General features: G+C 48.1%; 8 protein-coding genes across 8 annotated transcripts; 5 read left to right on the top strand and 3 right to left on the bottom strand.

Moving 5' to 3' along the window:
• Positions 1-2309: 2309 nt before the first annotated feature.
• DFJ58DRAFT_656867 (kinase-like domain-containing protein) lies at positions 2310-3232 on the top strand (the record flags this gene model as incomplete). The annotated part of the gene is made up of 5 exons (XM_041381944.1): positions 2310-2360; positions 2419-2505; positions 2558-2869; positions 2918-3040; positions 3095-3232. The coding sequence occupies 5 exons, from the start codon at positions 2310-2312 to the stop codon at positions 3230-3232; spliced, it is 711 nt and encodes a 236-aa protein (XP_041246402.1).
• Positions 3233-5541: 2309 nt separating this feature from the next.
• DFJ58DRAFT_775428 (NIF-domain-containing protein) lies at positions 5542-7730 on the bottom strand. The gene is made up of 6 exons (XM_041389438.1): positions 7660-7730; positions 6519-7607; positions 6356-6460; positions 6142-6291; positions 5985-6083; positions 5542-5936 (listed from the first exon to the last, which is right to left on the bottom strand). Exons 2-6 carry the CDS (start codon positions 7584-7586, stop codon positions 5730-5732), a joined length of 1629 nt encoding a protein of 542 aa, XP_041246401.1. The 5' UTR covers positions 7587-7607; positions 7660-7730; the 3' UTR covers positions 5542-5729.
• Positions 7731-8027: 297 nt separating this feature from the next.
• Positions 8028-9741, bottom strand: DFJ58DRAFT_775421 (uncharacterized protein). The gene is made up of 8 exons (XM_041389437.1): positions 9715-9741; positions 9610-9664; positions 9464-9560; positions 9332-9411; positions 8953-9279; positions 8735-8902; positions 8351-8683; positions 8028-8298 (listed from the first exon to the last, which is right to left on the bottom strand). Exons 2-8 carry the CDS (start codon positions 9649-9651, stop codon positions 8176-8178), a joined length of 1170 nt encoding a protein of 389 aa, XP_041246400.1. The 5' UTR covers positions 9652-9664; positions 9715-9741; the 3' UTR covers positions 8028-8175.
• A 79-nt stretch (positions 9742-9820) lies between these two features.
• DFJ58DRAFT_681137 (uncharacterized protein) lies at positions 9821-12053 on the top strand. The gene is made up of 2 exons (XM_041383216.1): positions 9821-11579; positions 11631-12053. Exons 1-2 carry the CDS (start codon positions 9917-9919, stop codon positions 11942-11944), a joined length of 1977 nt encoding a protein of 658 aa, XP_041246399.1. The 5' UTR covers positions 9821-9916; the 3' UTR covers positions 11945-12053.
• A 188-nt stretch (positions 12054-12241) lies between these two features.
• On the top strand, positions 12242-13582 carry DFJ58DRAFT_775417 (ADP-ribosylation factor family-domain-containing protein). The gene is made up of 6 exons (XM_041389436.1): positions 12242-12367; positions 12442-12507; positions 12558-12608; positions 12661-12912; positions 12964-13039; positions 13091-13582. Exons 1-6 carry the CDS (start codon positions 12340-12342, stop codon positions 13164-13166), a joined length of 549 nt encoding a protein of 182 aa, XP_041246398.1. The 5' UTR covers positions 12242-12339; the 3' UTR covers positions 13167-13582.
• DFJ58DRAFT_700403 (pyridoxal phosphate-dependent enzyme beta subunit) lies at positions 13583-15239 on the top strand. The gene is made up of 6 exons (XM_041383573.1): positions 13583-13774; positions 13834-13964; positions 14019-14133; positions 14191-14590; positions 14652-14843; positions 14902-15239. Exons 1-6 carry the CDS (start codon positions 13670-13672, stop codon positions 15036-15038), a joined length of 1080 nt encoding a protein of 359 aa, XP_041246397.1. The 5' UTR covers positions 13583-13669; the 3' UTR covers positions 15039-15239.
• Positions 15240-15778: 539 nt separating this feature from the next.
• On the bottom strand, positions 15779-18029 carry DFJ58DRAFT_775412 (general substrate transporter). The gene is made up of 6 exons (XM_041389435.1): positions 17197-18029; positions 16984-17148; positions 16668-16931; positions 16471-16614; positions 16066-16421; positions 15779-16008 (listed from the first exon to the last, which is right to left on the bottom strand). Exons 1-6 carry the CDS (start codon positions 17642-17644, stop codon positions 15877-15879), a joined length of 1509 nt encoding a protein of 502 aa, XP_041246396.1. The 5' UTR covers positions 17645-18029; the 3' UTR covers positions 15779-15876.
• Positions 18030-18104: 75 nt separating this feature from the next.
• DFJ58DRAFT_912521 (uncharacterized protein) lies at positions 18105-20992 on the top strand. The gene is made up of 6 exons (XM_041395278.1): positions 18105-18304; positions 18351-18454; positions 18506-18760; positions 18808-18997; positions 19048-19120; positions 19169-20992. The coding sequence occupies exons 1-6, from the start codon at positions 18170-18172 to the stop codon at positions 20899-20901; spliced, it is 2490 nt and encodes an 829-aa protein (XP_041246395.1). The 5' UTR covers positions 18105-18169; the 3' UTR covers positions 20902-20992.
• Positions 20993-21063: the final 71 nt, after the last annotated feature.

The following is a 21063-nucleotide window of genomic DNA, read 5'->3' as shown; positions in this document are numbered from 1 at the left end:
ATCGGCAGGTTTCGAACCTTGCACCGACCGTGACAGTCCAAGAGACAGATTTAGATTCTGTTGTGTAACCACTTTGGCCAGGACGAAGTTGATATAAACGTCCAAAGAAACCATCCATGAGCGAATCTTCAAGGCGTGTTCCGATAATAAAAAACTTGTTGATCGGCACGTTTCGAACCTGCACAGTCCAAGAGAAACAGATTTCAATTCTGTTGTGGCAACCACTTAGCTAAGACCAGTTAGTTGAACACTCCATTGAACTTATCCACACCCACGTTGGCTCACAAGTGCTTTTTGCATATCAATATTCATCTATTGGCCACCACGCATTTTATCATGTCCTACCAGTACTTGGTTGCCTTTTCAACGTTGTCATTCCGTTATGCTGTCGCCGAGAGTCGCTCCTTGAAGGTGTATAATTACACCACTGATCAACGTCACGGTGAGGCAACTTCTGCTTAACATAAATTACAAACTACCTCGAGCTATAAATCGCGGGGACTATCTCCAACAACCGACTTTACAACTAGGACACCAGCTTGAAATTCGTGAGATATGCCAGTGAGGATCAAACAAAGATTACATAGAACCTTCCGAAGACGCGAGCCCTTACTCTGCGCCTACAACAACGGCTTGGAGCCCATTATGTGGAGAAATAGCGGACGCACCTTGAACATTCTGAGCCTTGATGTCACGAGATAAATCGATGGTGGCTGGCGTACTAGTGGTACCTTTATAAATGCAGGGTTTCTCCTTCTTGCCATCCTGAGTCCTTACCATTGTGTTTGCCTGTGAAATAGGCAAACCATCAGCATAGTGACCTATGGTGACCACACGCAAATTGAGATGCAATAGTCATTCTCAAAGTTGAAGTGCGTTTTGACCCCATAGTTCAACAAGGACCTGATAATGATGTTATCCACTTAGGCGGAACAAGATCTGAACATGGTTTCATAAGCATACTTATAGTGAAGCTATGAAACACCTTCAAGCGAGTTTCTTTCCACATAAAATTCCATTAGCTCGCCGCCGGTATCAGCCTCCCCGAGAGTTTGCTTATATCTCGTTGAATTTTCTCTTTTCTTTCGCGTCCTCCGACTCATCATCGGGTACATTGCACTTAACCCTGTAAAGACAGCAGCGAGAGAAGTTGGAACTTGCGCCTCGAGCAATGACCGAACTCGTACACAAATTACCAGTCGCCGAGGACCATCGCCATTACCGCTGCACGGCCCGTGTCACAAGAGTACCCATTCTGAAAGGCCCGCAGCACGAATGAAGAAGAAAAAAAAGTAAAATACCTGTAACGGCCGCCATGCCTTACAACAGTCAGCACTTTGACCAGATGGTTATGCTGTCGGTACTGAGAGTACTTACATTCTTTCGGATATGCAGGTTTCCGCGGCATCGTATTATTTTGATATAGCGGGACGCTTTGCAGCAGGTGTGGTGTACCAATTTGCTGTCACACAATACGCTGATACTCAGTTGGGGTAGTGGTCTATTTATCAATGTGCCGACAATTAGCATCTAACTGTGGTAGCAACGTGCTTTAATCGTACGCTTCTACAAGTTCCCCCCTGTGCTAGCCACCCTCGTAATTGATCCACAGATGCGGTGGCACAGTTTGACCACCGCGATTACGTTGTGGGTGCTTTGAGACAATCAGAAATTGGCGCGTCCACAACTCATTGATGTATTGTGGTCCTACCAGATAACTCTTAAGTAGTACGTCCACCCAATCCATCCTTCGCATCGTTTCCCCTTTTCCCTCATAACTGGTCATTATCATGTTGCCCAGTGATCACCCCCGGCTAGGCCCAAAGGTCATTCTGAAGTTGATCACTCCTTCATCTCTATCAGCACCTCAATTATCGATTGCTTTGCCCGACGTGCCCGGCATCATGCCTTTCCCCATTCCCATCCCTAAGATCGTGGGGGATGTCAACGCGGCGGATCTGACTTCAGGTCTCCCTGATTTTCTGTGCCCTTCTCACTTGGAGCCGGTCGACCTTCCAGCCCCCATTCACGCCATCACACTTCCAGGCACAGCAGAGGTGGACACCCCGCGAATCCCTCTGCTGTCATACGTGAACGGTCCCTTTCGTGTTTGGCGCCAATTGTCAACGGGAGCTTTTGCCAGGGCTATAGGAGCTGAGGATATAGCATCAGGTCGCCTGCTGTGTCTCAAGGTTTTCAGCAAGGACCGACTTAAGCACAATGAAACAGAAGAGGGTCTTCTGACCGAGTTGGAAGTATACAAGCGTCTTGCATCATCGAGGGAGTGTTGTCCTGCAACGATATTCCTGATGGAATTAGAGATGTCCTTTCAGACAAAGAAAAGAATTTGTTTCGTTATGGTACGTGCTTCTCCCCTGTGTGCCATTTGAGCTGTTTGAATCCATTGCGAATCCCTAGGATTTAATGACGAATGATTTGCTGCATTATATGGAACATCAGTCCGCATGCTGCGTCCAGAATGCTCGCAGGTGGAGCGCACAACTGGTAAGTAGGTGTCATTCCTGGTTTTCGATGCCTCACCGCTCCGACTTTGTAGGCGCTTGGTATAAACGCTCTGCATAATATGGGCATCATCCATCGCGATATAAAAGCAGAAAATGTTCTCATCGATATACAACAGAACGTGCGTATTGCTGACTTCGGGCTCAGTTATATCGACGGGGAGCCAAAGCCCCTGCATTCGTGGCGGGATTATACATCAGACGTAAAGGGAACTACCAATTGTATGGCGCCTGAAATCCTGCGCAACATAAAAAACCCAGATTCTATGAGGTACGGGCCGCCCGTGGACTGGTGGTCGTTCGGATGTGTCCTGTACGAGCTTATTTCGCCGGGTCATCAGGCACGTGTTCCGTCCCGCTTAGTCGCCGTCTTACTGATATCACCCCGCCAGGAGCTCTTTGATTCGGAGGACGCCATAATGGAGTATGTTTCTTGGCGCTCCAAACATTACGGACCATGCGACTTGTTCCCTGCGTTTCATCAGCTTGATTCACTTATCGCTGATTTAGTTGTAGGAGTAAGCTTTGTATGGTTTATGTCATAACGCTATCACTTACCTATACCATGATAGTTGTTCAATCCCCTTGCCATATTACGGTATGGGTTCCAACAGGTTACAAATCACCGGTATTTCTCGAACGATGATGGCACGTCGGAATTCCACGACGCCTGCTCTCGCGGTAGGTTAAATTTGTCTTGTTTGCAGTGAACATCTTACTCAAAAATTATTACAGCTCTCCAGCGCGAAAAACAGCCAGAGATGTTGCCAAAATTGTGGGATGGGCAGACTCGATCAGCAAAGATCTTGTGCGCCCCACGTTTCGAGCGGTCGACTTACACTTTAAATGTGGATTGGAGGAAGCCCAGGCCGTGAATTGTTTCTTTCTTAGGATTCCAGTTTGTGATTATTTTCGTTGCGAATTTCTCCATGTCAAGCTCTTAATATCTTGCTACAAATAATTGCAGAACTCGCATTATTCTATACACCTCAACACCTGTAGTTCCCATATTTTTGTTTACATACTCATCTGTCACACTCTTCCTTCCATTGTTCGTTTCTTATCACAAGGGATTGTAATGAACTTGTGTATACCGAAGGTTTCACTCTATAATGATAGCTGATTCGGAAGATTGACTAAGGTACACAAGGAAAGCCGGGCGCCCACGATGTTGCTAGAGTACGATGCTTGACTCAAGTTGTATCCACAGAAGATGTGTTGACCGTAGCCAAAGCACCCATATGTTGCACGATTTAATATTTGCATCTGACGACGCGGAACTGGTAACCTTTTCTGTCTCTAATTATTCGTCACAAACTCATCTTCTGGGAAGCCTCACAGGATTTCGGACTAAGAACATTCATTACCCCACATTACTGATCACGATAATCACCGACGATATAGTCGGCGTTTGTGCTATCTTTGATCCATTCGCCGACTCACGTACCACCACTGGTCCAAAGTTGCCACCGGCCGTGTTAGATGCGCACTTTTGATGAAGATGAGCCGATGTAAAACTAATCCAGGATAAACCGTTTATCTTCGTGCCAGCTGTTTAGCCTCTACTAACCCGGCTGAGCATTTTCGTCAGTAACTATGCGGTGGTGATCATCGATCAGGTTTTGCGCTGGGTTCATAAACACGTCGAGGTGGTCTGCATTCAAGTTGGGAACTGATCCTACAGACCAATTATGCTCGATCCTTTACTGTGAGGGTTTTGGTAGGTCTTGACCAAGTATTCGTTGTGATCTGCGTCTGCGAGGAAAAGATCCCCATCTGCGATTGTATTAAAGGTAAATTGTTCTTGTAGAGAGCACTGTTCCGAAACCTGTTTAACAGTGAGCGTCAAACCTGAACCATGTCATGCTTGAGCTCCGTCCCTCAGGAACCATAGACGCTCTAGAATAGGGGTGTGGTCGTCAAAGTCGGTATTCAGGATAGGGAGATGTTCACCACCGAGCTCGACGGCGTACTGAAGTTGTGACATGTCTGGCGAAGCAAGCCTAATAGCCTATGTCCAGTAAAATAGTAAAAAGAGTCCATCTGTATAACTACAACATCAAAACTCATTGGTCAATTGTGACTTACGGATATACAACGTACGAAGAATATCATGCCAAGGAAGGATGCTCGAAATGTTAGCATCCTGCATCAACTCTGCTTTCGGCTTGCTATAGTTTGATTCAAATCATCATCCCGACTCTTCAGGGTCAACGATGATCGATCGACGATCAACAAACGCGTCGCGAGTCCTCACGTGATGAAAACGAGTCGCGTACCACGAGCAGAGGAAATATAATATAGAATCGTGAATATGTAACAGCATCATAGAAGTTCGTCATGATATCGTGATTTTGTGTATAAGGGAGATAGAATGAAAGCTCGAGAGAGAAAAGAAAGAAGAGGAAGGAAGGAAAGTAGTGCGTCGCCGAGTGCAATAAACATTCAATAAAACAAGGAAAATGCTAAGCTACAGCGACGCGAGTAAAAAGATGAGGTGTATGTGTCGCAATACTTTTAGTCGCAAGATGGAGATTGCCAGTGACGATCGACGTGTATAAATGCATCCATGAATGGGAGAAAAACTGCCTGGAGATGGTCAGATACTTGGTCGAGGACTGAGGTCAACATAGGGACGCACCATGAAGGCATGCGACCATACCGCAGAGGAGTGGATGGGAAGAGTGCGAGGAAATGCGAGAGTAGCTGCTTCATATAGAACCAGCCACACTAAAGCAAGAAGTAATAGAACGAAGCAATAATGTCAAATTTTAACACAAAAGCGATTACGTAGAAGAGTTTCGATGCGAGAACATACGTGGAGTGAGATGGAAGACAAAGGGGTATCGTCATCAAAGTTTTGCCAATACATTTGGGCCTTGAAAGTCATGTTAGATATGTGGGGTATATCGGGCATGGGAGAGTGTAACAGATGCAGAATGGGTGAAGGGTCATGATGAGGGCAATGCGGAGAGGGCGGAAAGAGACAAAATCGCATAATCGGCCAAAGGCGCCATCGAGACGTAGCAAGGATGCGATAGAACATGTGGGGTAGTGCACAACATTGGGATATGAAGTGCGTTGCATTGACCTGTAATAAAAACAGGAGAGCCTGACCAGCATCACAACACTCAGAGAATTTGTGCTCGCGAGCCTACAGCTCTCCCGTAATGTTCCTCTTCCTCGTATCCCATGTACCCACTACCCCTACAGACCGCCATCCAAGACGCCCCGAACATCTCTCACTTCGGCAAGGTCCGCAAGGAAAGGACAAAGATCGGTGAGTTCTGTGTCATGTGGGTCATTGAACCACGATGAAACAGGGACCGCATTGTTGGGATGAAAGATGTACGATGCTGGAGAGTTGTCCAGAATGATGGTATCTGCAATAGGACGGCCCAATTGGGAGAGATCCTATATAGAGCAAGTTAGCGACGAGACATACAGGAAAGCCTCTATCACCTTGACATAGTTCCCCTTGTGATTGTAACAACTCTCTCTGAATAGTCGATGCGACACTACTTGATGGATGTCCAGTTTATCTAGAACTGGGTCTGCATACTACACACAATAAAAATCAGTCGACAATATCGAAGCAATAAAAATAACACCCTCGGACCTTGCTTAAGCTAGCGGTAAAGACCACCACCTCGTAAATTTCGCCCATCTTCTTCAGGAAATTGTCGACCCCCGGGCGCTTGATCACGTATACATTGTGCCAATGGTATTCGATTTCCACTGGAACAACGTAATCCGCGTGTTGAATGGACTGTAGAGCGGCCGAAAAAAACGTGTTAGAAGCGGCACTAGATCGAGAAGCCGAATAAATCCACCTTGAAACTGCTGTGTACAAGGGTCTCGTCCAAGTCGAGAACGAGACACTTGCGCCCCACGTGGTGGGGTGCCATCGGCGGCAGGAGCGGGCGCAGTTCGCCATCCTTATTTTGGAACCGAATTAGTGGTTAGTGTCACCAAAAAGTTTTTGGAAAAGCTTACGGGTCCTATCGGAATACCTGCACCTCCACTGAGAATCAAAGCATCTTCGTCGTCTTCCTCCATCGGTTCCACGTCTTCTACTTCGGGCTCCTCCGATTCTCCGTGACCCTCCTCGTCCGTAAAGCTACCTTCTGAATCGGTTGCTGTACGCGAGGTGTCTCCAGCATGCGATGGAGTACCCACAGATGGTGTGTGTGATACATCTACAGGAGTTGATAGTGAGGGTGAGAAAATGTCTGCACCAGTCGATCCTGGAGGTTGGACTGCTCCGCTGGTCATCCCCTCTGTTTCGGATATTGGGAGGAGAGCCTTGGTTGGCGTGGGGGGTACAATAATTTCGATTTCTGCGGGGTCGGGTTCCGCTGCAGTAGGGGATACCTCTACTACAAGATTTGGCTTTTCCCGTTCCTGCTCCTTAACTTCAACCTGCTTTTCACTGGGCACACTGGTATCGGGTACGGGCGCTGGAGCACCGTTGACCGTGTCAGTGGCCTTGTGTCGCGTAGCGTCGTCGACATCGACTTCAATCACATGTGTACGATCGTTGGGAGCGACACATGGCACGAGTTTGCGCACGAGTTTGACGATGAATGATTCCTTCTTCTGAGAACCTCCGACAGACTTGTTTTCCTCTCTAGAATGATTATTGGAAACAGCCCTCCCTTGTGCAGAGCTAGACGAAGCAGTTGAAGATTTAGTAGTTTTTGATGCAGGTTTGACCTTTCTGGAAAATCTACGAGCGGTGCTAGAGGTAGCACTGGTAGAATTTGTGTTCGGGTGAGTCTGGGTTGTTGTAGCTAAAGAACCCTTGTCCTTGTCTTTCTCGCTAGGCTTCACGTTTTCGCGTTCGCCTGGTAAAACGAAAGTGGAAACGGTGTTAGAAGGGTTTGGGTTGACATCCTTGTCCGCTTCCGAAGACGATGTGGGTGACTGTTCGTGCGCTTGCGCACTGGTGTCTACGCTTGTAGAGCCATTCCCGATGGCTTGCGTCTGAGAAACTACTTGAGACGCCTGCTCGCGCGTCTGAACGTCCTTGTCGTCCGCTGGTGGCGAGTCTTGGGATGCCATGGGATGGAAAGCTAGAACAAGCTGTAAAAATAATTGGTAACTTTTCAAACCGAATAACAGTAATGATGCTTGCGGTATTGAAGAAGCTTTTGGGTATGTATGTGGGGAAAAGGAAAGAGAGGAAGGATGAAGGACGAGGCAGAAGGCGGCAAAGCAACACACCACAACAACATGCGGATACTGTCTTGCTTGTACGTTATCATCCAGGTTCACACGCGGTAAAACGCACGCGGTCTACTAGTATACGTGACATGTTTGCATTCAATTTTGGTAGACTCCGCGGGCTGACTTGGAGGCAATGCAGTTCTATAATGCTATCTGACTGAGGCCTGAGGTTTAACAGGCAAGGCTAGGGTATATACGAGAAACGCCTATTGGCATATGACTCCGATTACCCGGATCCTGTGAGATAAAATCAGTCAACTCAAGACCTACTAAGCCGAGGTGAAAGCATTCCGTATGAACTTCAATAATAAATAAATCACAAATTAATTTTACTTTGGTGCAGGGTCACAACTCCATCCAGTTGCTAACTTGACTCAGCCTTGAGTATATACACGAACTACAATAATGCAAAGAACTTCACACATCATTGGTCCTCCTCGTCATCAAAACCGGTCTCGAATAAGTAATTGGCTGCAAGTTCCTCATTCTTATCGCATGCCAGATATGCCTCAGCAGCTTTCTGGCGCGAGAAACCCAAAGCCTCCAACTATCGCCACGTACAATAAGCACGAGTCCAGGATGCGTGTGGACGAACTTACCCGACCAATCGCAGCCTGCTCCTCCGGCGTAATATGTATTACTTGTGCGCCGGGTGGCACGGCACCATCGCCTTCACCTTCATCACCCCCATTGAGTAATTGCATTAATGCTTCAGGGTTACTTTCAAATAGTTGTCCAAGGTGTGGATTCTGCTCCATAATTTGCTGAACCAATGGCGCAAGCAGATTCGGGTTGGTCTGGACTAGCTGACGCAATTGCTGAAACTGGGGGTGGTTTCGAAGGGCCTCCAGATCAATTTCACCAACTCCAGCTCCCGCACCGGCGGTTGCCGTACCTCTGCTACCAGGCTGTTGTTGTTGTTGCTGTGCAAGCTACGCTTACGTTGATGAGAGTCCGATTGAAAAAGAAATCAGGGTACTAACTTGAAACAAATTCTGGGGTTGGCCAGTTGGGGCAACTGGAGCAGGCTGGGCTGCGGGTGCAGCAGATGTGGGTGCGGATGCGGCGGGAGTAGTAGGTGCTACACCCCCCGTCTGCGCTGGTCGCGCAGCAGGGCCCGCTGCTTCATGCATGAGGTGCGCAGGAATGCCCTGTGGTTTAAATTAGTATCAGACAAATAAAACGAGTGACATCAAACTACCGTCATCAAGTATTCGACGGCACGATCAGGGTTATTAAAACTGGCTCTCAGAGCGCGAGTGACTTGTTCGCGTTCAAAGCCCATCTCAACCATATTATTGATTGTCGACTGGAGCGCTTCTCCAGTCAAAAAGCTGCCGTCAGCTGTTACAGGTGCTGCTGCGGGGGCAGCAGAAGGGACAGATGGCGCAACAGGAGCTGGTGCTGGTGCTGCGGGAGCTGGTGCTAGAACTTGAGGTGCTGCTGGTGCCGGAGCCGGGGCGGGTGCAGCAGCCTCAGGCTGTGGCGTCGATGTCGAGGCAATTACCGGGGGTGGTTGAGGTTTAGACTGAAGATCACGGTGAACTTGACATCTGAAACAGATAGAAATCACTGCAAACCTTTGAAACCATCAATACCAAAAAGTCCTTTTCCTTGATCTCGCACGATGCAACCGTCTTGTCATCTGTAAGAATCTTGCCTACGATACCGGATGAACACTGTGATACTGTAAAATGACTGTAAGACCGTACCGGAAAAGATGAGCTTTTGGCTCTCTACAGAGTGGCCCTGTGTGTTGGATATCTTTTGCTTCAAATCTGCGATGGTCTCTGACCCCTCGGCTTCGAGCTTTTGCTCACATAAGGGATTGTTAAAGACAACAGGTAACGTTACACACCTGGAACATCTTCTGCTGGAGCGTCTTTATCGTTAACTTCATGATGGGCAATAATCTGATACAACTACGATTACGAATTTGTCTTTGAGCTTGTCGATGTCTTACCGATGGTGATCTGAGCTTCAAGGGCAGAACTGACGCGTTTTAATCTTGTCACACTTCGTGATGATATGTTGTCACGACGTCATGTCACAGAATGGGTGTGCGAGGTCCTACTCGACGTTTCCCTTGTGGTTAGGACACACATAATAAGCTTAGGCTGCCTGGCTGCCTGCAGGCCTATTTTTCTATTGACTGCCCCGTCATCATGGAACCACAGCCAGGCGATGATTATCTGCGCGGAATCGCAACATTCATCAGAGACAATGAGATGGGACTAGCAGAAGCTGGTTTCGTCCGACGAAGGCGTATACAGCGTCGGCACTCTTCTAATAACACCTCTGTCTTCAATCTCGCTGGCTGGTTTTCTTATGATTCACAAACGCCACCCCCTGCCCCTCCTCCGAAACCTGTCACATTCACTATTGACACCCATAGGCTATTTTACATCCTTATGCGCTTAGAGGCGCTCGGAATTGACATTGGGACATTAGACGTGAGGGTCGACAATCCCTCAAAGCCGATGCATTATACACACATCGATTTGTACCCTAATTCCGACAATTCCGACTCGCTGTCTCTTGCGTCATTTCGCTCGTCCCTTTCAGCCGTATCTGGTTTGTCACTTGGAGTAGGGTGGTGGGGAAGACAGGAGCCGCAAACCATCGACGAAGAGCTCAAGTATATTTACAGTTCTTTTACAAAGCTCCCTGCTCTATCTATCACGGCACCGGGTCCGAAAGTCATCGCCGAGCTCGCAGATGAACCACCCAATCAGAATGCACTCCCACTTGACGCATTCAAGAATATTCAGACCTTGGAGTGCGTCGACATAGACCCGCGGACATTACTTGGGTGGGATAGGCTGGCAGAAAGTCTGCGGAGTTTAACAGTCCAACGCAGTGGCCTGGAGGACGTCACTGATATCTTCATTGGTGCCGTATTAGATGACCAGGCTCGGAGAGATGGTACCACGAGCGACTCGAGAAGCAGACGCATACCTCGTTCACAACGCTCTTTCCAGAGTACTCGCCTACCTGAGTCCGTTCCTGAGGACGATGAAGACGATTTAACCCCTCCCGTGCCTTCACCCGGCGCTCCCCTCTCGCCCTATAAATGGTCATTATTGAAGCACTTGTCGCTAGCAGATAATGCTCTCACTTTTCTTCCCACCGACCCGTTACCATACCTCACCTCACTTAGCTATCTCGACCTATCGTCTAACCTCCTCGTGTCTGTGCCGCATGGTATTGCCACACTCCACAACCTCGTCTCCCTCAACCTCTCCGATAACATGATCGATTCAGTTCTTGGTATCTACACGCACCTTGGCCAAGTTCTCAACATCAATCTCTCCCGCAATCGGCTTGAATCTATTTGTGGCTTAGAGCGTCTAATGGCGCTGGAGCGCGTCGACTTGCGCTCCAACCACATAGAAGAGAGCGCTGAGATTGGGCGATTGGCCACATTACCCAACATCGCGGAGGTATGGATTGAAGGAAACCCGCTCACCGAGTACGAGGACAACTATCGCACCGCATGCTTTGATCTCTTCCTGAAGGAGGACAAGAACATTAAGCTTGATGGGGCATCACCAGGGTTTTATGAGAAACGCAGTCTCAGTGCATCACTGTCTGACCAGCCGTTGTCAATAAACACGGTTGAGACTCTCCCCTCCCCACCTGTCGTACCAGTAGGCAGTCCAAAGGCGATGGCACCCTCTTCGACAGTGACGCATGATGCCACGGGCACTCCGCGATCTGGACCCTCGTCGCCGTCTCATGGTTCTTCTCCGCTAACAGGTGCTGTTGCAGGGAAGAGAAAACGGAAGGTCAAGCGCATCGTCGACCTGAGCCCCGTGGATGGAACAGGTGAGGCGCTTCTTTAGATATTTGTCACTCACTAGACTTACAGTGCTTTAGATGGACAATCCTATTCCTCGAATAAGGGAGGCACTGTAGTAGTGCCAGGGATCTCTGTTGACCCTGCGAGCTCGCTACGCTCATCGTCTGCCACTGTTCGTATACTACGTCCACATTCAACGAATGGCAAGTCGGGCCACCGAAGAGTGAGCACGGTGTTTGATCCACCAGACGAGGGTCAGAGTCAGAGTCAGATACGAGATGCAGAGCTCTATCGAGCGCGGATGCAAGCCCTGCGTTCTGACATGGGAGATGGGTGGCTAAAGGTGTTCAGCCAGAGTCAGAAGCCATCACCAGGAGTTGCTGCGGGTTAGATTTCTTTTCATGATTTAGTAGGATATACCCATCCTGTATGTATTCACTGGTCTGGACTCTTGCATTAATATTGTACTATTGATAATCCCGTGTGTCGTTACACTGGCCGTGGTCCCATGGCTACGTGGCCCTTATTTTGAAGTTCTTCCTCATTTCCGGTCAAGAAGCACGAGCAAAACTAGAAATATAGTGTGTATCAGAAGCGGTTCTTCATTTCATCACTCGAAGCGGTGGTTGTACAAGGAAGCCAATTAGGAGGTGTTCGGGGTCTGAAATGGCGTGTGTTTACTTGGAGCGTTACTTTTCCTGGTTTACCTACTTTCAGTCTCTGAACCATTGCTTGTGGCACTAAACCCGCCTCTGTCGCTCTTTACCTTTGAATCTATATATCATCATGGGAGCTAACTTGTCAAAAGCACTCGGTGAGTGTTTTGTTTTGGGCGTAGTCGAAATGATGTCTATCGTGTGTAATTCCGCTGAACGGCATGTCTAACAGGCAGGTTGTTTGGGAACAAGGAGATGAGGTTGCTGATGCTTGGCCTTGACGCCGCGGGAAAGACAAGTGAGCTGACTTCGTTGTTCCCTTGCCATGCTGAAAACATTTTGTCGCAGCTATTCTTTACAAACTCAAATTGAACCAGTCTGTGACCACCATACCTACGGGTAAGTACCCGTGTACTATGGATCAACTCGAACACTCATGGTGCGCGTTTAGTCGGCTTCAACGTGGAGACCGTCACCTACAAGAATGTGAAGTTCAATGTCTGGGATGTTGGAGGCCAGGATAAGATCCGACCGCTGTGGAGACATTATTACACAGGCACTCAAGGGCTTGTGTTCGTCGTCGATAGCCAGGACCGAGAGAGAATCGATGAAGCAAAACAAGAATTGCATCGCATACTGAGTGATCGAGAGATGAAGGAATGTCTACTGCTCGTTTTTTCGAACAAACAGGATCTTCCCGGAGGTACAGCGAGTCGTTTATATGCTTTTGGATAAAGGCTCATTTATTTTCTAGCTATGTCACCCGCCGAGGTGACAGAAAAATTGGGTCTCCACCGCATGCGGGATCGTTCTTGGTATGTCCACCCAAGGTCAGCATTCCGTTCACTCCAGGAGAACGTTACTTACCCCATGTACCGCAGTTGTGCCACGACGGGTGAAGGATTGTTTGAAGGCCTTCAGTGGCTGAACCAGAACGTGAAGAAACGTCAGCCATGAACGATGCAGCAGAATACGCAAAACTCTGATACCCCCGCCAATACCACCCTACTTCGATACAACTGTCTTCGTCTCGTTGACAACCACGTTATGCTCTCTATTATGGCCTGCACGACTCTGCATGTATGACAGACCTATTCTAAGTCTGAACTTGTCTTCTTCATTCAACCCTGCATTTTTTTCTTGCTCGGTTCTAGATACATCTGAGCGCTTTTCTGTTCTTCGGGTGTTCTTATCTCTGCATCTTAATGGATGGTTTTGCTCTTTGATGTGACGATACATTCCTCTTCATACATGATTACCGTATAATTCGCCATATGGGCATAGCGAGCAATGAAGATATCGATAACCCGGATATAATTAAATTTATTTGCCGAGTTTCATTGTAATACCCAGGAACATTGACACATGATGACCTCTAAATGTCGTGCTCGCTCCGCCTCATGGGAGTAAGTACTAGTGTACTCCACTTCTTGCATCATTGTTTTTCTTTTTGAATTATCATGCTATCGGTTTTGCGACGGGCTATTGTACAGCAGACTAGAGGATTTGCGACGAGCAACATTGCTGTTGACGGTTTTACCGGTGCAGTGGGAAATACACCATTGGTGAGGAGGTCACCGCACGATTGAGAAGACAGTGGATTCCTCTCTAACACCATGGTCAGATCTATCTTAAGACGCTCTCGGAGCAGACAGGAAGCAAGATATATGGGAAGGCCGAATTCCAAAATCCTGGAGGCAGCATTAAAGACCGTGCTGCTGTCGGCATAGTTCTGGATGCGGAGGAGAAGGGTCGGTGAGTGGGAGTAGCACATAGCGCAACAAACATTAACGTCGAGTATGTACACAGCATAAAACCCGGCGGAACTGTTGTTGAGGGTACTGCAGGCAACACTGGTATTGGTCTTGCTCACGTTTGTAGAGCCAAGGGTTACAAATGTGTTATATTCATGCCTAACACTCAGGTGAAGTCGAGTAAACTACTTGGCTACTTTCTCCTTTACTAACGCTTTGGTACTCAGAGCCAAGAGAAGATTGACCTTCTCAGCATGCTCGGTGCCGAAGTGCACCCAGTACCTGCAGTTCCCTACGAGAATCCATTGAACTATAATCACCAGGCGAAGGAGTATGCTGAAAAGCTGGAGAATGCCATATGGACAGACCAATTCGATAATACCGCCAATGCGTACGCACACTATATCTCTACTGGACCCGAAATATGGGAACAGACGAAGGGTGACATCGATGGTTTTGTATGCTCAACTGGTACTGGTGGCACTCTGGCTGGAGTTGGCAAGTATCTGAAGGAGAAGAACCCCAAGACGCAGATATGGCTCGCCGATCCGCCTGGCAGTGTCTTGTACAAATATGTCTCTTCTGGTGGAAAGCTCATTGAGCGTGGCGGAAGTTCCATCACAGAAGGTTAGACTTTTTCAATCTACCACGAGTCGACATGGCTGAACGTTCTATTCTGCAACCACAGGTATTGGTCAAGGCCGTATCACAAATAACCTGGGCATTTTTGTCAATGACCTGTCGGGAGCTCTGCACATATCGGACGAGAAGTCAATATCTATGGTGTATCAGCTTCTTGATAGTGAAGGCTTGTACCTAGGCGCTTCCTCGGCGCTGAATGTCGTCGCAGCCGTAGAACTTGCTCAAAAGCTAGGCAAGGGTAAGTCAACTACAACTACATTTCATTGCCCATGTTAAAGCTCAATTCTATCTATCAGGTTCCAAAGTTGTAACTGTACTGTGCGACGGCGCATATCGATACCAGAGCCGTTTGTTCTCCAAGAAATGGCTAGAGTCGAAAGAGCTAGGAGATGCTATACCAGAAAGCCTGAGGAAATACGCAGTTCTAGATTGATCAAATTGCTGTTATTACATTGATCTATCATCTTGTCACATCCCTGGGTATACTGATCTGAACTCTACCGAGGGGCTCAGAGACAAGTAACAAGGCCATCACCGTGTCAGTCCGTTCATGAGGTCTTCATTGCAAAGGGTTGTCGATGCAGTACTCGCCTTACGTCCTACCTACTAATTCGGCAATCATAGTGGATACAGGCCATGCATTCATGCAGTATGATATCGATTACTAGTGGGTACAACGGATTATTTAAGTATACAACACTGCCTGTGTTCGTATTCACTTCCAGTTGGGCAATTTTTACGAAGGGAGTCACGACAGGGGCCAGCCTCGAGGCTTCGAAGACCATAATATTATGCTTATGCATGGCCGTTGCCCACCCTGTTTTTCGCGTTTCCTTGGAACTGGGTGGCCTTATAGCGCGGCAAATATTGTTATTGGATGACGTTACGCAGTATTCCGTTACACTTCTTATCACTGACCTCTTCCATCTAATATTTGTCGAAGGGAGTAAGATTTAGGCTAGTGGCAACTATGGTTACAATCCCATGGGTGCTCGTGTATCATCGCGGACACCCGGCCTATCGCTCACTTGCTGGTGTTCAGGGCGCACTATCCGGCGCAGGTTACATCCATTTCGTCACCGTTACCTGACACTGTAAGAAGCACCACTGATGGAAAAACCCCCTTTCGAGCTGGATATATCAAGCACGCAGCAAATAACACGACCTGATTTAATTTGCGTTGTTCCAATATGTCAACGTCAAGATTGAAAGAACCGCTAGACTTTGCATAAGTTGCCAGTACTACCTGGCCGCACTAAGCACCCTCTGTGTTAGATGCCTTCCTTCTCTTCAGGGGTGTTTGATTCATAATTTTTTGACGAGTTATCTCCTGCTGCTGAGAAGTGAACTGCCACTTCATCCCCAAACCTCATGTTGATTTCTTCAAGCGAAAGCCCCTTCGTCTATTTCAATGTCGTCAAACAGCCTAGCGGTACAGAAATCGAGCGCGGTAGGCTTACCTCGGGGAAATGTCGCCATATAATCATGACATGAACCGCAGTCAAGCAGATAAACATCACGTAATAGTACCATCTGATGGTGGAGAGTGCAGTTGGCCCTGCTTCAAGGAATACTACAGTCGAAAGGAACGTGCCGATCATTGAGAACGCCATTCCCTGCGAGCGGATGTGTGTGGGGAAGATCTCAGAGCAGTACACATATGAAGTCGCATCGATGCCTCCCGCATAGAAGAAGATGAAGCAAAAGATGAAGAACACCCCAAGAGAGTTTCCTACGCGGTTATTGGTGCCCATGTATTCGGCCTCCATAGCGCATTCCAGGCTAAGAGTGATCATGCATCCAATCATTCCGATGACTGTACCGGCGTATAAGAAAACGATAGGTAAAAATGAAACAAAACGTACTGAGGAGGCGCACTCGTCCAATGAGATCCATGAGGAAGGACGCAAGGAAGTTCGCCATCGTTGCAACAGTGACATACAGTGCGCCGAGGATCAAGACCAATCCTCCATTAAAGCCCAAGTCATTATACAAATTGACCATGTAGTCTGTTCCGCGTTGATCAGTTTGCTGATAAGACGGAGAATAACATTGGAGGTACTTGAGACAACCATTGCACCAGTGGCTTGGGCAGCATATTGTGTGAAGAACCCAATCATCATCCTTTTACGGTACGATGCCTTGCTATACATCTGACGGGTACCACCTCCAGCGATCCATGCATGCGAGTCCATTTCTACTTGTTTTACCATCTGATGGAATTCTTTTTGGGCATATGAAACCTTGTTCGTGTCCACAATACTTCCGTCGACATGAAGGCGAGAGATAATATCCCAACTTTCTGCATGGCGCCCTTGCATGAGTACTTGATGAATTCATCAGCTGAGGAATCCTAAATACACAATAATTCAGCTTACACCAACGCGGGGATTCGGGAACCCATGGACTGCAGCAGAACAAGCCAAGGGGAAAGACACATTGGAGAGCAAGAGGGAAGCGCCACTGAAAACTGAGATCGGAAGAATAGAACGTCCCAACACCAACCCAGCTTGCAATCGCATATCCGAAAACGATCCAAGCCCCTTGTATCATAGTCAGATGATTGGTTTGGGTGATAAAACAATAAATACCATGTTGGCCGACAAGAAGGCCACGGGAGGAGGGAGGGGAGATTTCTGCCTGGAAAATAGGTATGAGAACAACCATCATTCCAATTCCACATCCAGTGATGAAGCGTGCTACGAGAAGCATGGCAACATTAATTGAGCCTGCTTGAAGGGCTCCGCCAATGATGCAAATCAGAGCAGCGGTGTTCATAGTAATCTTACGACCGTGCTTGTCGCACATGTAGCCAACTGTGAGGGCTCCAAGAATGCCACCAGCAGAGAATAAGCCGCTTATTGAGCCTTCGATTTTGTTTGTATATGAGGCATTGCCAGAGAGACAGAAGTACTGAAGAAAACCAGGCTGTCCAAAGGTATTGGAGATGACACTGAAAGCATAGCCGTATGTGAGACTTCCAAGGGTCAAAATCAAAATAATCCGGATATTAAAGGCAGAATAGTGACCACCGTACATGGTGAACGTGGCCGGGAGAGTGATGAAGACACTCCGAGTCACTCACGGTGACAAACTTCTTATGTGCTATTAAAAATACTGCCATTTCATGACATAGCAGCTGCTAGAGCCAGTCAGTGTCAACAAGATCAGCTGAACAGCGGCGAAAGGTATTCTTGGGTCAGTGTTGGATTCTGTTAGACGCTCGGAAAGGAGGAATGTCACTGGACCCAGGCTCCGGCTGACCGCTGAGAAATTTGCGGCTAGATCGTGCCTCGCAAGCAAGATCACAAGATCAATGTTACCTACCATAGAATCACAGGCCGAGGAGTTCTGTAAACAAAAGAAAAGGTACTATTAGAGATCGGAGTACTTACCAAGAAGTATAATGTCAAAGGCAGTGGCCATCATGATTGTGGGCACCGTGACGCGACGTGACTAATTTAAAATGAAGAAGTGACAACACGCGTGACATACCGCGTTGTGTTGTTCAGTCAATTTCCCCTAGGAGCCCAGAGGACATCCGCTTTCACCCTTCGCGCCGTGATGTCCGACTCCATTCCTACCCAATGGATATCGCAGTACATCATCAAAATCGCCGAATTATGTGGAAAGTCATTTACTGATGTCCCTATCGAAGCCATTTCACCTAGCAAGAACAAGAGAGTTCAAATACTCGAAGTAAGTACTTCTACTCATTCTCTATGCTCAGTACTGACCGCTGCAGTTTTTAACATACAACCCAGACGCAGCAATATGGGGGAGAGTGTCCGACAAGGAATACAGTATTCCCGTGCGTTTCACTAAAGACGCTGTGTTGCAATATATGAAGTGAGTTTCATGCTTGGATCTTGTTAACTGCTGTTTGACGTATTGCTGCAGGGATTTGCAAGGTCGCAGGCTGACAGAAGCAAAACACGCCATCTTTTTCATAGGGCAATTTCGCCCCATCTTCGTACGAATTCCCGTTGGGAACAATCGTTCGAATTTGAGCGAGGATTGTCATATAGCTCTAGAAGCTGGTGTTGTTAAGTTTGTTGGCTCTGGTCTAGGCGTTTTCGGCTCCCCGCAGGACGTTGAAATGAACTCTCAGGTGAAGGCATGGGTTCGCGGACTCCGACAAGGTGGCAATGGTGGGTAAGTGTCAATAAATTTTTGCACGAGCACTTTCTGAAATGCAACAGGGATGTCTTGAAGCGTGGTAAACAAAATGCAGCAGATTCACAACTCCAAGAAGTCTGCCCAGCCATCAACCATGTGGAAGCACCTCCCGCACTTCAGGCTCGGGAACCAGAACGTAATCCACCCCATATCGCGCCAGAATGTCCTGTCCGAAGGGCCGATCTGGTGAGGGAATATCGCAAGCGCTTCGCGGTAAGCATATGGAATTCATGAAAATTCGTTCATTGAACCGTGTTTATCAGTGTGCCGAGAAAGACCTCTGGACATGTACAATGAAGCCTCCCATTGATGACAAAGTGCAAACGCTCGCCGGTGGTACGTGTGCAGCTTAATACATTTCTCGTGAGCTTAATTTACGCGTAGAACAACCTCAAATGGGACAGCTGCCTGTCGAAGAGCGTGTACCTCCTGATACTGTGATCGTTGATGACCCCATATCACAACCAAAATGTATCAGCAGGAGCGTTGACCGAAATACAGTCGCAAGGTCCCAACCCTGTACCCCGCCGCGCCTACGTACACCTGAGCGAGACATAAATGAGCAGACTACACCAAGAATCTCAGAATGGCCTTCATCTGCGCCTGGAAGCCCTGCTGGAGTATTGCCATCTCCAGCTCACGACGGAGTTGATCATCTTCCAAATGACCACGCAAACCGAGAAGCTTCGGCGGAGGAAAACGGTCCCCTCCACGAACCCTCCACACCTCCTACTACTTCGCCCCTTCGCCCGCCCACACCCGCGCAGCGCATCAGACGGCCAATTCTTCCTCCATCCCCTTCAGATTCGTCCCCCATTCTTGCGCTACCTTCCTCATTTCCTTTACCCATTCGTAGAAACATAAAACGAAGAGTTCCTCACCCTGGTGTGCCGGCGTTACCTACCGATCACTCAGGTCCAACTCAGATTCTCGTCCCCAATTCTGATACTTCGGGCACTCAATCTCAGTCTCAATCTCAACCACAATCGGAACCTCCATCACAACTGCTCTCCCAATCACAGCCACATCGACCCCCGTTTCCATCCCAGCTGACGCAAGAATTCAAGCCAGGACCGACGTCGACACCCGCTGCCGTCAAACAGGGCGTCTCGAGCACAGGTCGTGGAGCTTCGCTGATGCTTCCAGGTGACCAACTCGAGAGTCATTGGGGCGATGATCGTGCTTCTTCAGGTGTCATCGGCTGGGACGTTCATGAGGGACTTGGCCACGGCGATCATCAGCCGTCCGACACCAATCCAGATACGCATCATGTCCCACAACAATCGACGGCTGAAGATCCTGATATGATGGATGTTGACGCGGTCAATGATGTCGAAATCCCCGCTGTTGTGCATACTACACCCTCACCAGCACCCGAAGACCAATTGGATGAATACAAACCCATAAGGGACACTTCACCACAGCCCTCCAATTCGTCTATGCATTCCTTGTTTTCTGGTTCCCCTAGTCTTTCACTATCCCAGTCCGAAGTCATACCCTCCATCATACGAACAACCTCGCCACCTCCAGGCGAACCAACAAGTCGGGTCCCTTCACATGATGCAGAGGCTTGGAAGGCACCCAGTTTCATGAACTCTTGGAAGGGTAAAGGGAAGGCTACAGAAGTGCTTGACAAGACATCCGAGACGCACAAAAGAAGACGGGCGTCGCCCACATCTTCGTCTCCACTCGCTTCTCACAAACGCAGAAAAGTTGTGGCGGACGAAGCGCTGGAACCTGGGCCCGCAAGACCTGTCAGTAAAGACAAAAAAGCAAGATCCACCGTCCCAAACGGTAAGGGGAACCACGCCGTCGCATTGGATATTAAGGAGTCACACAAAGAGAGTCCAAGCATCAAGCAATCATCGTCGCGTAGGATATCCAAAGATTTAAGCCAAATGCTGGACGCGTCGTTCTCCCGGAGCATCGATAAGAAGCGCAGGACACGTTTAATGGGCTACCTGGTCGACTTTGAGGATATTCCTGCCAAAGCTGAGTCTTCGAGTCCAATGATGAACATGTTACGTTGTCGTACCATGTTACTGCGAACCGGAAGAATACGAACGCTTGGCGACAAGGTGACCAGAGATGGGAGTATATATATATTGTCTGATTAATTTAATGTCCACGATGTTGTCGGATGGAGGGGATTACATAAAGTAACCAGCTTTGATGCTAATGACTATCTTGTGATTGGTTCACACCGTGCTTGCACCAGGTAGTACTGGTCGTTCTTCAAGGTAGTATAGGCTTCGAGAATGATCATATTGTTCTGCTTC

The sequence above is a fragment of the Suillus subalutaceus genome, assembly GCF_016647625.1.
Source record: "Suillus subalutaceus strain FC151 chromosome Unknown DFJ58scaffold_26, whole genome shotgun sequence".
Taxonomy (NCBI): Eukaryota; Fungi; Basidiomycota; class Agaricomycetes; order Boletales; family Suillaceae; genus Suillus; species Suillus subalutaceus.
This window is presented reverse-complemented; position numbering and strand designations above follow the sequence as displayed.